This window comes from Oreochromis niloticus, linkage group LG5 (genome assembly GCF_001858045.2).
Source record: "Oreochromis niloticus isolate F11D_XX linkage group LG5, O_niloticus_UMD_NMBU, whole genome shotgun sequence".
Lineage (NCBI taxonomy): Eukaryota > Metazoa > Chordata > Actinopteri > Cichliformes > Cichlidae > Oreochromis > Oreochromis niloticus.
The window spans coordinates 25,644,713-25,658,880 of NC_031970.2; the positions used below are offsets into that span (position 1 = coordinate 25,644,713).

The following is a 14,168-nucleotide window of genomic DNA, read 5'->3' on the forward strand; positions in this document are numbered from 1 at the left end:
CACCAGTGTAAAACCTTCTTACATGTTAGCTTGCAAGCTAACACTATATTGTAATTTAGTTCTCTCTCTAGACCTCTACCATCCAGATCTTGTTGTTGAAACTGAGACTAGGCAACAATTTTCCAGTTTTCTATTGTCCAATTTTGTGAGCCCTTGCATATTATAAGGTTTGATGAGATGCTCTCCTGCATAGCTTGGTTGCAACAAGTAAGTTTCTGTTGTGTTCCTATCAGCTCAAACCAGTCTGTCTATTCTCCTCTAACATCAACAAGGTGTCAACAAGGCCTTTTCACCCAGATGAAAATCTACATCAAAAAAATACATATTTTTATTGCTCAGATTAATTTTTTATTGTTGAGTTTCTGACTTTTTTCCACAAGCAGCGACAAGCTCACACAGACAAACCTTATTTCGGATGAAAGAACTCATTATAACTCATTTCCTCATTATGACTGCCCCTTAAAGCCTCTATTTATTTATTTTTATTGTGGATCAGCGTTGCCTAAAAATAACAGCAGCTTGTTTAAAAGAACATATTTATAGGCATGGTTCGTGGCAGATATTTTGACATTTCGTGTAAGAGAAAGCACAGGTGCAACCAATGATAGCTGATTTCCATTTAAGCGTTCCAGGGTTGTGCTGGTTCAAAGGGTTAATGATACACAATGGAACAGAGCCTCTTATTTCTGACCGTTTATTCTTTACCTGTGTTTTATATCATTTGGAAGGTAACAAACACAAAGTTTCAGTTAGACACAATCAAAACAAAAAAATCTTACAATGTGAATTATCTACAGGGAAGTTTCAGTCCTGGGATTAGGTGCCAGGCAGAGGTTTGGCAGGCCCGTCTGGTGGCTTGTGGTCTCCTCCTGGGGTTTGGGCTTGGGTTTGAGGCAGAGTGCACAGTCTTAGCTTGGCACGGGGCTGGGTCGGCTGTCAGGTTAGTCTGTGATGGATCGTCACTGATGGTGGAGTGAGTACAAAGAAGCCTGTGTTGGACTCAGGGGTACAGCAAGGAGGGGGTTTGCAGTGTGTCAGAATCACTCATAACCCTCTGTCATCTTAACCCATTGTCAGCAGAACTAGAGAAGTGTGTGTGTGTGTGTGTGTCCCTCAGTATTTGAAGTGAACACTTAAGATACAGAACAGTTTGTTTACCTGTGGTTTGTTAATACTGTACTTTATTTTCCATCTTAAAATAGGCCAAACCAGTGAAAAATAGGCTGGCTCTAATTTAATTATAATTGATTGGCCACATGTAAGAAATAATGCAAAAAAATATAAAAAATTAATACCTATTGTGACATTTGGATTTATTCTAAGTATCAGAGCTATTGATTAAATTACTAAATAAATATTAATAATATAATATAATAATGTATTTCTTGTCCAGAGTGTTTAAGGGTCCCCTTGTGTGCAGCAGGGGGGGTGTTGCCCTGTCACTGGCAACACTGTTCCACTTCTCCTCAGTGACAAGCAACAGCACATTGTGGGACAGCTGAGCTCTGGGGGAGGAGGGAGGGATCAGTCCTCCTCACCCCAGGTTAGCCTCAAGATTTCCAGTGACCTGGAGAGCTGTCATCTGAGTGCAGTCGGGAAATCTCAGATATGTAAGAGGAGAATAACATAACAACAGCGAGGAACTGTTTATTAGAGGTGGCTAAGCCAGGTCTTCCATCCAGTGAGATACATTACGATATAAGACGCACAACAGGATACACAAGTTGTTTAAACAAATAAAATACATGCTTTTGTTTCTACTTCATTTGGATGTTCCCATAATAATTGGCAATTTAGTGTCCAGCATGAGCGCTAACCTATTATTTAGACTGAGAATTGGAAGGAAGTAGAATCATTCAATTTTGACTTTTGCTTGAAATTTTGTGAACACTTTAGAAACAACCTTTTTTGGCTTCTTTGTTACCTGCCAGGCTATGATCCATCTTGCTGCTGCAGAGATCTTTTTTTTTTTTTTTTTGATCAAGCACTCCTGGGCAGTGTAACAATGATCTTCAATTTTTCTCCATTTACGCCATCTGTCTGACTTTCTATTGTTGGACTAGAAAGTGCAGCAATAGTTCTGTAACCTTTTCCAGCCTGGTGGGCTTCAATAAGCCTTTTTCTAAGGGACCTTAGAAATCTCATTTGTGCATGGGAAGATACAGTCCCTCCAACATGACAATGGATTTTTTTTTTCTTTAAAGAAAAAGGACTGAAGAAAGACGACTTTTTTTTCTTCTTGAAATTAACTTCTAATCCTCAATATGTTCATAGACTTGCTGGTGTATTTTTCTTACTCTATAAATAACAGTTATGTTCTGCTTGAATAACTGAGTTCTGTGTTTTACACTTTTAGGATTTGTGCAAAAAATCTGGTGACCTGCTCAGATGTCTAAATGTTTATTTAGATCATTCAGAACGAGTCGGAAAGTTTGACACTTTCAAGGAAAAAGACACAGGAAATTATTAATTATTGTTTTCCACATGCAAAAAATAAAGTCTCATTCCTGGCCTTGCGCTGAGTGTTTCTCTACTCCTGGAAAGGAATATTCTGTCTGAAATCCAGACTCATGCAGCATTATTATGTACTAGTTTCATGCCTTTGGGAGAGAGCATTGTCACCATAGTGACAGCAACACATGTCCAAGTCTGTCGTCTCAGAGACTGTCGCCATGAAAACTGCACATCCATTCCTAAACTCTTTGATATCAGAGCTTCCAGATTACGATGAGGTTATACTTACTATAGAACATTAATGTTGTATAGGATCATTATATGGAGATGTGACAGAGCAGCCCACTCCTCCTCGACAATCATCAGTGCATAAAACACAATGAGAGCAAATTAAAATATTCACGGTCAGATCTGATTACTGCCCTGCTGTGTCCCACTATTTCTGTTGAGTAATGACCCTTACATAAGCGATACAGTTTGACGACCCCCCCAAAGGTGATGTGACACTACTATGGCCTGGCTAATCATCAGGAGAATACTCCCATTCATTTATACTCAGAATGAAGTGCCCCACCTGTGTTTGCACAGGGCTCTGGAGGCCTGGAGAAAGCCTTCTAAGTCAGGGGAGGGGGAACAGTAGTTCTGTAGCCCAGCCATGCTGCTGGTCACTGGGGCTTTTATCGCAGAGTAATCCCCTACAACAAACAGAATGGCCGGCATGTGCATACGCAGCTGTCGCAGTCTTAGTGCAAGTGGTGTCATGTTAAATCACAGGAATGGACTGAGCCCCTGCACCATCCGCTGCCCTTCCCTTCGCTGGCATCCCACTCACTGAAAGGCTCCAGCACACACAGACAAATACACATACATACTCATGCCTATGTGCATAACCCACTTCCCACTAACATACTTTGCAGCACATGGCAGCCCAAAAGTTATTCCCTGTAAATAACTTGTGCCCCATTGCTACAAACAACCAGACTATTTCAATGACATATATTCAGAGGACTTATGATAATCAAAGCAGGTATCACAGGCAGGAAAACAAAGTGACATTTACACCCTGACACTTTCCAAGTATAAAGCACCATTAGCATAGCTCCTCTGGGAAATTCTGAATCCTGTCTGAAGGCAGGTATGTATATAGTATATACTGTTGAGGATGGCTATGTTTTAAACTATTTCCAGTTTTTCAGCCCAGCTCTGTTATCTTACTCTGCTACATTTCAATCATGCCCCTCGCTCCCCATCTATATCCTTATTTTTAATCTACACTATCTTCAGGCCTTCTTCCGTATTCCTGTCTTTGTTTTTCTCTGGCTCCAGTGACCTTCTCCCATGTCAGCAGAGGGACAAATTTAGCGGCCCAGTTTCTGGAGCGACCAAATAGTCGGACACAACAGAGGGAATGTGTGTATTTGTGTGTGTGTTTGTATAGCTGCATGGAAATTAGAAAGGAAAGAAAGGCCCTGGCCCGACAGATACAGTTATAGATATCCAGACATGTACTGTCCTCGGGGTATGAGACAAAGGACACCAGAGGAAGGTATCACAAAAATCTATATCTTAAAATGAGTTTTGCATTTATGACATCAACAAATAAACCGATTAATGGCAGTGAGCGCAATAAAACAATAAAAATAGGCATAAGAATGGAAGCAATAACTATTTTCCCTTCAGGAACTATTGCATACGCCACCGAGGATAAAGAAAGAATGTGTTAAGTTATTCTGGGATGTTGAGATGGGAGCGCTGTCGCCATGGAAACATGCAGATCGCTCACCACTCCCTGGGTCTTGTCATTCTAGAGCTGCCAAGCTCCGGGTGCCATGTCACCAGGGGTGTTATGCCATTCTTCGTCTCTACGCTCGGTGACGCACCAGATGCCACATACAAAGCAGCAGGCCTAGACCGTTCTTGAATTAGCTACCGAGTAAAGGGAAGCATTTCACAAAACATCAACACCTACCTACCAGCTCGTATGTGAGGTCTTCAGTGGTAAACCACTCGCAAATAAATTCTTTAAAGCGCATGAGTGGAAATTGGAGAAAAAAAATGTCCATGAGTATTGTTGTCTTTCTTTTTTTGTTTTACCCCAGAGGTTAGTAACCTTTGCTATCCAAGAAGCCATTTACGAGTAACTAAAGGGATGAATCAGCGTTGGATCTATATATAAGAGACAAACGAGCAAGGAAGAACATTTTAATTGTATCTTTAGACAGTTTTTTGTTAGGTGAATTTACAAAAATGCCAAAGAAAATAGTTTAACTGGCATCAAATAGCATTTTTGCACCAATGAGGTGACATCTCAGTACAGTGTGCAGTGTGTCCTTCAAACATTTTAGGAAACTGGACAAGTGGAGGACCAAAGAAGAAGTGACATTTCTAAAAGCTACAGCAGTATCTGAATATTCGTAAGAAACAGAAAAAATTACAGCAAAGATCTGACACAGGATCTGAGAGACATATTTGGCTCTTCAGTTGATCCATCTACTGTGGGTGGCTGCTACATTGTACAACTGTATAGTGACAATAAAGGCATTCTAAGAAGCCATTCTTAATGAAGGGAAACAGGGAGAAAAGACTGAGGAATACCAAATTACACAAGACCTGGACAGTCATGGATTGGCCTCCCCAGAGCCTGGACCTCAACATTATTGAGGCAGTGTGGGAGCTTTGAATGCTCTCCAAAAAGCCCGGAGAACTATTCCTGAAGACTGCTTTAAAAATGACAAGAGATCTTCCCTAAGAGTTCAGAGTTGTTGCAGAACAAAGGTGGTGACACCAAAAATTGATTTTCAAGCTCATTGCAATTCTACAAATTGTTTTTGCTTTATATATGTTTCAATATATTGCTGCACCTATTTTCCATTTTCCTTACAAAATATAAAGTCTAATATAAAGACTTTTCCCAAGTACTGTACATCCATGTAAACCGCTGCTACTGAGATTCAGAAATATTCAGAGGATAAGGCACCAGAAGATAGACGTAGGCCACCTTTTAGTTAAAACATTTTTACAACAGTTATGTGGATAAAAAAAAATGGCGGATTTAAAAAAAAAAAGAAGAAACATAGCCATTGGTCAATTCAATATCAATCTAGTGTTTTTAAAAAAAAAAAAAAAATCAAAGTCACATGGAGTCACTGTAGAGTCGTAGGTTAGAGACTGAGTTCAGAGGAATGCTGTAGTCTTTACTTTAACTATGAAAAGTTTTATTTTGTAAATATTTACATCAAAATATGAAGAGCTTGGAAAAACTATGATGCATTTTAATGAATCAAGCCAACAGTACACCAAGCTAAAGGATACTAAGTGGAAATACTTTGATAATTATTACCAACAGTTGAATATTACAGACAGTTTGTTCACTATAAGAATTAAAGATTGTTTACATATATATAGATAAACAATAATGTAACAATGAAGAATCTGAAAGTTAACAAAAAACTTATAATTTGAATAACAAGCTGTTGCGTTATGACTGCATATGTGGGACTCGTATTTGACGTCAGGTGGAGAACAGTTTAACAGGGGACTTTCCACAAACAGGAAATACACCCCAATGAGTAACTGGTAAATAACCCGGGTGTAAAGTAGCTGCAGTGTTTATACAGAAGTTGGATAGCAGTGGTGTTACAGACGCATACACAGTTGAGGGCAGGGCGTATGCCCCAATTCCCAAGAACAGGACAAAAATAAGGCAAGCACGAGTAAGCAGGAGACGAACATTGAGTAAGCAGAGGAGAGTCGCAGGTGCTGGAGCCCAGTCAAGGAGGAGAGGACGCATGACAGCTGGCCTGTCATACACAATGACTTATTCAACTAAAACACACACAGTTCACCAGTCGGTACTGTACACCAACTGTCTCCCTGGTGAAGTAGTGAACAAAGCAGACAATTAACTCCCAACTCTTTCTCACTTAACAAAACATGTTTATTCCATAACAGAGAGAAAAAAAAAAAAAAGAACTGTACCATGTTTGAGAACATTATGGCCTTAATGTCACGAATTGGGATGAGTTAATCAACCAGTATCACTGGTATTAAGGGTTTCATTTACATGAGGTCTGTATTTAATGGAAGCCTTTTTCCCTTGATGTACAACGCTAATACTTGTTACAATCTATAATTCATCTTTTATTGCATTTACATTACTAATATAGCTCTGACACCAGCTTGGCACTGGATCTGATTAAGAGGCATGCTCTATATATCCATTACATGTTATTACAGGGACTGTACAGTTTCTGTAGGCAACAGTTAAAAGACTGAAACCTCTCCACCTCCTGGCAGAAAGACTAAGCGCAAGTAAACATCAGCTCAAACACTTAATATACACACTCTGCGTTACGCAGAGGCAAAGTTAAATGCCTAAAAGTCACTGAATAATAAAGAACAATGTATTTATTCAAGACAGTTCACATACACACACAAAGTAGCATCTATGTGGCCCACAATCTTCAAACAAAGCTGAGCAATCCAAATAAAATCTATAATACACAAATTTCTGTGTAAAGTCATTACATGGCAGTGTAACGCTTAAAATAACCTGTGCAGCCATTTTCACTGAGGGTACACCTGGTAACTCAGCCGGTTTATTCTCTCCATTCTTAAGTAAATTGCAAATGCAAATTAGACTTTACCAGTGCACCATCTTCTGTTTGCTAGGAGCTGGCCACAAGTAAAACAGAATAAATAATTAAATACAAAATATACATAAGAATGTGCATTTAAAACAGGTTCCAGAAAAGAATCTAAAGTACTCCGAATTATAACATTTCAACACGAACCAACATTATAACATAAGTTACTGCAGGCATATCTGTCAGAGGTTTGACAATTGTACATACTGAACACATTAACATCAAATTACCAAGGTTTAACAATTACGGTTAATACTTCAGCTGTGCATTACCGTCTACATTTCTGGCTGCAAGAAACTAGACTTAAGTCACCTTTGTATTTCACAATACATTCACATGTGCTGAAAGTACATCGATTTTGGGAGGAAACTTTCATAAGCATGAAACATCTAAAAACAGATTTATAGACTTTGTTTCTTCCTTCAGCTGCTTTAAAACTTACATTTTAGAGCTGTGTTATGTAAAGAGATGCAGGAGAGCTTAAGACAAAAAAAAATATATATACAAAAAATAAAAAACAAAAAGGACAGCTCAAAGAGACCTGTACTTTCATACTTTCATTTATTATTCTGTTCTATTTCTGTCCAGATGGACAAAGTAAATTAATGAAAAACTTAAGGAAGCACATCCTAAAATTTCCAGAAATAAAAATCAGCACCCAAAACCTGCACTTTGAATAATTACAAGAAACAAAAAACAAACAAACAAAAAAACAAACAAAAAAACCACACCATAAACTTTAAGAGGAAAAAAAAAACCCTTCATAACATCAAATAAAAACTCAAGCTGTGTGCGCCTATGTGACCGTTTTAATAAATAAATAAATACTTCCGGATTTGTATGTCCCTTATTTAAATGTGGCACCAAAACACGCAGTTTGTATAGTGAACTGTTAAGACTGAGGTTTCGTCTAACAATACTTCAGAAGCAGTGGGATTCAAATAAACCATGCAACAGGGCAAGATTCACCAAATGCTGTATTTTGTCTCTTTATAAATTTAACAGTAAGGTGCAGAGATTTTATGAGTCCACAAGCAGAGACTGGTACTATGAGCCATGCAGCTGTATGGTTGAATGTTGCTGAAAAGTTTGTGTTGTGATTTTTTGGTCAGGTCCCCAGGACCTTACAGATGGGTTGTGTGCCCTTCACAGGATGAATATTTTAATAACCTTCTGGATTATCTTCCCACATCCTGGACAAGGAGCCTGGAACTTATGTAGCCTCCTTGCACATGGAAAACAGGTAAGCAGGTGAGCAGTACGTCCGTGTATAATATTTCCGTTACGTGGCCGCACTCGACAGAGCTTGCAAGGCTCCAGCAGCGCCTCAGGCCTAACATCCTCAACCTCCATGCCCAGATTCTCTTGACTCTCTCCTTCAGAGAGCTGCTCATCTTTGTGGAAGCTAGAGGGCCTCGGCCCTTTGCCTTTTCCCGTTACCATTGTTGGCAGCGGTCGATCGGCGGTGGAATGTGAAGGGAGGATGACAGGATCAGAAACCGTCCTGCTGCAATCTGGGACATCAATGCCTGTGTCGCTGTCATCTTCCTCATCGTGGGTACCGAGTGAGCTGCATGCTGGGATGTCAGGAACAGAAAGGGAATGGGCAAGCCGAGGGACATCTTTATACCAGTTCTTCCTTAGAGCCCAGCACCGAACACAGTACCTCTGGAGAGGTATGTTGTATTTTCGGCACTCTGTGCACTGCCATGCATCCTAAGATATAACACAGCATTCACAAGGCTGATATAGTTTTAAACAACGGCTATAAATGACTAAACCGGGGCTCAGAGATACGGACCTGTGTGGAGATCTCTGTATCAGTATCATCACTCAGACACTGAGAGTCTTCATCTGGCTCCTCCTGCATCTAATAAATATACATCAGATCAAATCATCTCTCCACATTTCTTAGTGAAAAAACATTTTATTGGCAGGAAAGAAATATAAATATATTACAAAATTACAAAAAGTCATACCTCTCTGTCTGCTTTGTCCTCCTTCATTCCCCCATCATCCTCCTCCAGTGGAGGCTCTCCTTCTCCTCTGCTGCCTTCTTCCAGAGCAGCCTCTTTCATCTCCACACTCACCTGTTCACTCTCGCCCTCTGTGAGGAACCAGAGGTCGTCAGTGGTGTCCGACACAATGGCCGTATCCTCTTCCTGTGCAAGAGACAACTGACACATCAGTCAGACCACCACTGTTATGATCCGATTTTTGCCATTTGTCAACTAGTAATATAACTGTTGGTTTTCCGAAGCTTGAAAACTCTAAAATGAACCTTATTGCCCATTTTAACCATTTTTAACGATACTGGGTAGACTTTCTAGGAGCACGTGAGGTTTCTTACTTGGTTTGTGTGGATGTCAGTGGAGCCATTGCTCCTGCGGCTGTAGTTATTACGGAGATTACCCAGAAACCACCAGGGCAAGCCAGAGAGGTCCCACTCATCCAGAGTAACGTCCAGTTTGGGTCGCTTGCAGGCCGAGCGTTGCAAACCTTCAAGAGAGTCTAAGGAGGTTTTGAACTTTTAAACAGTGTTTTGTAACAAGTCTGAGGAGGCTGTTAAGTGTGCAATTGACTATTTGATTACCATCATCTGGCTCCCGAGGTCGTCTCTGAGAGGGGGTCTGCAGGAGAGGCCCATCACTACCAGCCTCCAAACCTGCTTTGACCACACCTCCACACATCTGTAAAGGAAGAAAATGCAAATGCAAGAAATTAGAACACAGAGCCGTGACTGGGTACTTGGAGGACTCGCAGCTCCTTTTCAACATGGCCTCTGTTTGCAGGTGGGGTGGGACAGCACAAGGGACAAAGGGCTGGGCAATTTGGGTAAGGGCCAGTGGGGAGGGAGTTCAAAATAATTTAGGATATAACTGCAAACTGAAATGTTTAGTGCTGGGTAAACAGAAGCAGAAAGCAAAGGCAGGAAAGCCAGTATACTAACAGACAGGTGAATAAACAAGAGCATGATCACACAATCCACCGCAACTCTAAATTCTTTGGATTTAATACATTTATTCCAAGGTATGTACTGTTGTCTCATCGTTTTTTTTCTTAAATGAACAATTTGGCACATTTGTCAAAGCAAAGAAACAGACACAGAATTTAAGTCTGAAGTAACATCTACCAGACAGATCTATTATTTTAAATCACTAAAATGTAACTGAGGAAATATGCAAATTCAACACTTAAATTATGATCTGAAATTTGATTCGATAGCATTCTGAGATGGTTGTGGCACATGCAACAACCTTTAGTTTCATAAAAGGACAAATATCTTACTATAGCTCAATGTTGAGGCAAACCAAATTAAAATAACCTCAAGCCACGAAGTAAGATCAAACAGGATTTGGGGAGGGATTGGAAAGAAGGGTGCAGGAACATGGGATTAGGTGAAAAGGTTTAGGGTAGTCATCAGACCTGTGAGTGATCAGGAGCTGTGATCCTCCAGTTCGGAGCAGAGAAGAGAACTCTGATACAGACAGAGACAGTGACTCTGCCCCCCCATCCAATGGGTGGAACTGGTGGGTCAAAACAGTGATGAAAAAGCCACCAGACCAAACCAAGAATGGGGTTGTACAGAGACGGTGCCACTCTGTACAACTGCACACCAACGAAGACAGCAGCCCTTACACCACCTTCCCCAGAACACACAACCCAGTAGAAACTAAACTTACACTTTACAAAGCACTTTAAAACAGAGCCTGGCCAAAATAGGATTTTAAAGACTGATACTTGGTGATTTAACCTCCCATAAATAAGTTCTGTCAGGAAAAAAACCCCAACTTGTTATGTGTAGTTATTTGTGAAAAAGAACTTGATATATATATATATTTTTTTTTTTATTATGACAATAAGTCTTGAAGTACCAGTTCATGCTCTGCATAACTGCTCAGACCAGCTAGTTGTTGTGTTTGTTGCCAGCAGGGAAGTTGCAGAGTGCCCTCTGGTGGACAAACTATGGAACATCAACACTCATGACATGGTTGAAGCACACTTCTGTCTCCTCTTTACTTTTTAATTTATCTGCCGTTATAAATGCCAATATCAATGTGTATAAGTAGCTAAAATCATCTGATATATCAGTCGGGCTCCATTTAAAAGGCATCTGAGGGGCTGTGCACTTAGCCTGTGTCATCTGTTACAAAAAGTTGTGTGTAGTGAGGTGAAAGCAGGTAAGGGTCTCTGTTTCTTCTGAGCACCATGCTTCAGCTTTACCTGACCACGATCCTCCACTCCGCCCTCTACACATTCACGGCCCACAGAAAGATTCTCTGCAGCGTCTGCATTTCAAATGAGACACAGTAACAGAAAAAGGACATCCCCCCCTTTAATTATAGCATTGCACACTCTCACTAAGGCCCTTCAGATATGAAGTTTAAGCAGGGGAAAGGTGTCCATCTGGGACTGTGCAGGATCCCCACATCCTCCAAGCGATGGACGGCCTTTCACAATCACTCATTATATAGCCAACAAGATGGTCTTCGAATATGCATGTAATGGAATATGATGCCAAGATAATGTTGGTATACCCACAGATCTTATGTAATTTAAAAAAGCCACAATGATGCAAATAACAGTGAATTAATTAAACACAAAGAGCAGAGGAAGAGACATACTTTGACTTCAGACACCCACAAATGAATCCACAGTTTTTTTTTTTGTTGATTCCACCTAACAAAAATATAATTTCACGAAAAAAAAAAAATGTGCAAAGGACTTAAATCAATAAATGAAAGAATCACTTACCAGCACAGTCAATAACAACCAAATACTTCTTCAGCATTTCATACACTGGGCTGTAAAACGGGAATACAAGCATTTAAAATTAAGATTTCTTTTTTTTAATTTATAAAGTCCAGATACGCAAAGCAGAACCAACAGTGAGCACAGGTTATGGTTAAGGTAATTACCTCGGGTTTTTAACAGAGAAGCTCTCCACTTCCAGCAGCTCTCCCAAAGGATCATCCTGGCAGTGGACTATGTGCTGCCTCTGTTTGTCATACAGTTGCTTCCCCATGATGTATTGGCCCAAGTAGTGCATCACCTACACAAAGCAGAAGATTTCATATGTACAGGCTACATTTGTACCTTTGGAATGACCACGTGACCGATAGCTCCTTGTCACAGGTCTTTTTGCAAAGTCATACTAGACAGCTCACCTCTTTGAGCGTGAAGACATCCTCCTGGGCTCCAGCCACACGCAGTATTTGCAGGAGAGGGGCTTTTGGTTGCACCTAAATGGACAACAGCACCACCGCTTAGCATCACATGTTATATATGAGGTAACTGAATGCTTGTAGTTCCGTCTTAACTGCACCTGATTCCCTTCTCCCGGTAGCGTCCTGCATGACGAGCTTGATGCCGGAGTCTGGGCTGGTAGGGAGCTCATAGTAAACGAACGAAGTCTGCAAAGCAAAAATTACAACACGCATTATAAACGACTCACCACACTCACCCATTCAGCAGCATTCCACAGCTTGCTATAGTCACTGACTTTGCACATCCCACGCAACACCAGCGCCTACGGCGCCAAACGCAGCTTAACAATGTCAAGTTATTGACAGACTGAAAAAACTGACAGCCTTTATATTCAGTGCCAACTAGGCCGAGTTAACTTCCCAATCTGAAACCGTCATGGCCTGTCACTTCTCGCACTATTACTTTCCCTTTGGCGCCCTCACACAACAAAACTAAACCAGGCGAGCCAACGCCGAACATATGGCACAAAAATGTAAGAGTATAGGTATTACTGTGCACACACACATGTGAGCTGCAGCCTCTCTAGACATCTCTAGCAGGTGGCAAGGCTGCTATCGCTACAGGCAAACGTGTTAGCTAACATAGCAGCTGCGCTAACGATGGCTAACTTTGGAAGCTAGCCAGTTACTCAATAATTCGCTCCTAATATTAACTCACCGTGAGGAGCTGACATTACTTCACAGCCACTACATTGCTCCGGGCGCAGTATTGGCTTAACAGCTGCTCCGCATCGTAAAGACGTACGGAAAACTTAAATGCTGGCTTTTTAACACTAGCTAACGCTAGCAATCAGGAGACAGTTAGCTGAACTACAGATTCAAAATGATGACTCTGACTACTCAACTTCCGCATGAGAATCTAGAATATGGCTCCCCCTACTTTTTAAAAATATTACTTACAGAGGCATTTTGCCCTTTTTAAAACAGTCTTTTCAGATTAAAAGCATGTTATAAAATACAATAATTTAAAAAACCTTCAGTGAAAATACCCTGTCCAGTTTAGGAAGCGTTTATGAAGCATAAACCACTGAGTCCACTTGCTTCCGAACGGTGACAACACGACATCCCAAGAACGTAATGGTTTTGCTGGTTGTGGCCACAGATCTCCTCTCTCCTTATCCCTTAGAACGGGGACCCCAGGCCGCAGGTTTTAAATATCACCCTGAGTCAACACACCTGAATCAAATGATTAGTTCATTATCAGACCTCTGGAGACCTTCAAGACATATCGCGCATAGCTAACTGATTTAAACACAGCCATTTAAATCAGCTGTGCTGGATCAAGGACACAAAACCCGCAGAATACTGGCCCTTGAGGCCTGGAGTTCCCCCTCACCCCTGCCTTAAACGAAGAAGGCTCTGTTGAGTGTATTGAAATCTGCAAAGAGGACTGTAGGCAGCATCATCCCTGCCACCGGGCATCTACACCAGCAGATGCTTGAAAGACGCTGCTCACCCTGCACACATTTGTTGCACTCCCCTCAGGTGGGAGGCTGTAGAGCAGGAATGGTGAATCAAACAATCAGTTCATTACCAGGCCTCTGGAGAACTTCAAGACATATTGAGCCATTTAGCTATTTAAATCAGCTGTGTTGGATCAAGGACACATCTAAAACCAGTAGGACACCAGCACTTGAGGCCTGAAGTTGGATGCCCCTGCTGTAGCCCATTCAGCCTGCACAGGTAGTCCAGCTCCATGGCGATGGCACATACATTTGTGGTCTTCTGGTAATGAACTATTCATTTGATTCAGGTGTGCTGACCCAGGGTGATATCTAAAACCTGCAGGACACCGGCCCTT

General features: G+C 41.1%; 1 protein-coding gene across 6 annotated transcripts; it reads right to left on the reverse strand.

The window, feature by feature from the left end:
• Positions 1 to 6,564: 6,564 nt before the first annotated feature.
• mdm4 (MDM4 regulator of p53) lies at positions 6,565 to 14,043 on the reverse strand. Of its 6 annotated transcripts, none has more exons than XM_019358782.2 (11): positions 13,902 to 14,043; positions 12,427 to 12,514; positions 12,269 to 12,343; positions 12,020 to 12,153; positions 11,856 to 11,905; positions 11,325 to 11,389; positions 9,694 to 9,790; positions 9,451 to 9,611; positions 9,080 to 9,277; positions 8,902 to 8,970; positions 6,565 to 8,816 (listed from the first exon to the last, which is right to left on the reverse strand). In XM_019358782.2, exons 2-11 carry the CDS (start codon positions 12,496 to 12,498, stop codon positions 8,247 to 8,249), a joined length of 1,491 nt encoding a protein of 496 aa, XP_019214327.1. In that variant the 5' UTR covers positions 12,499 to 12,514; positions 13,902 to 14,043; the 3' UTR covers positions 6,565 to 8,246. The 6 variants fall into 6 exon arrangements, with proteins under 6 accessions (XP_019214327.1, XP_005469402.1, XP_005469401.1 ...); XM_005469345.4 differs by having other exon boundaries at positions 13,824 to 14,035; XM_005469344.4 differs by lacking the exon at positions 13,902 to 14,043 and adding an exon at positions 13,357 to 13,520 and having other exon boundaries at positions 9,080 to 9,262.
• Positions 14,044 to 14,168: the final 125 nt, after the last annotated feature.

Coding starts and splice junctions, on each gene's coding strand:
- mdm4 (XM_005469343.4), bottom strand. CDS start 13,388: ATGCTTCATAAACGCTTCCTAAACTGGACAGG. Junction 12,344..12,426: donor TACCGGGAGAAGGGAATCAG/GTGCAGTTAAGA, acceptor TTGTCCATTTAG/GTGCAACCAAAAGCCCCTCT. Junction 12,154..12,268: donor ATGTCTTCACGCTCAAAGAG/GTGAGCTGTCTA, acceptor TGCTTTGTGTAG/GTGATGCACTACTTGGGCCA.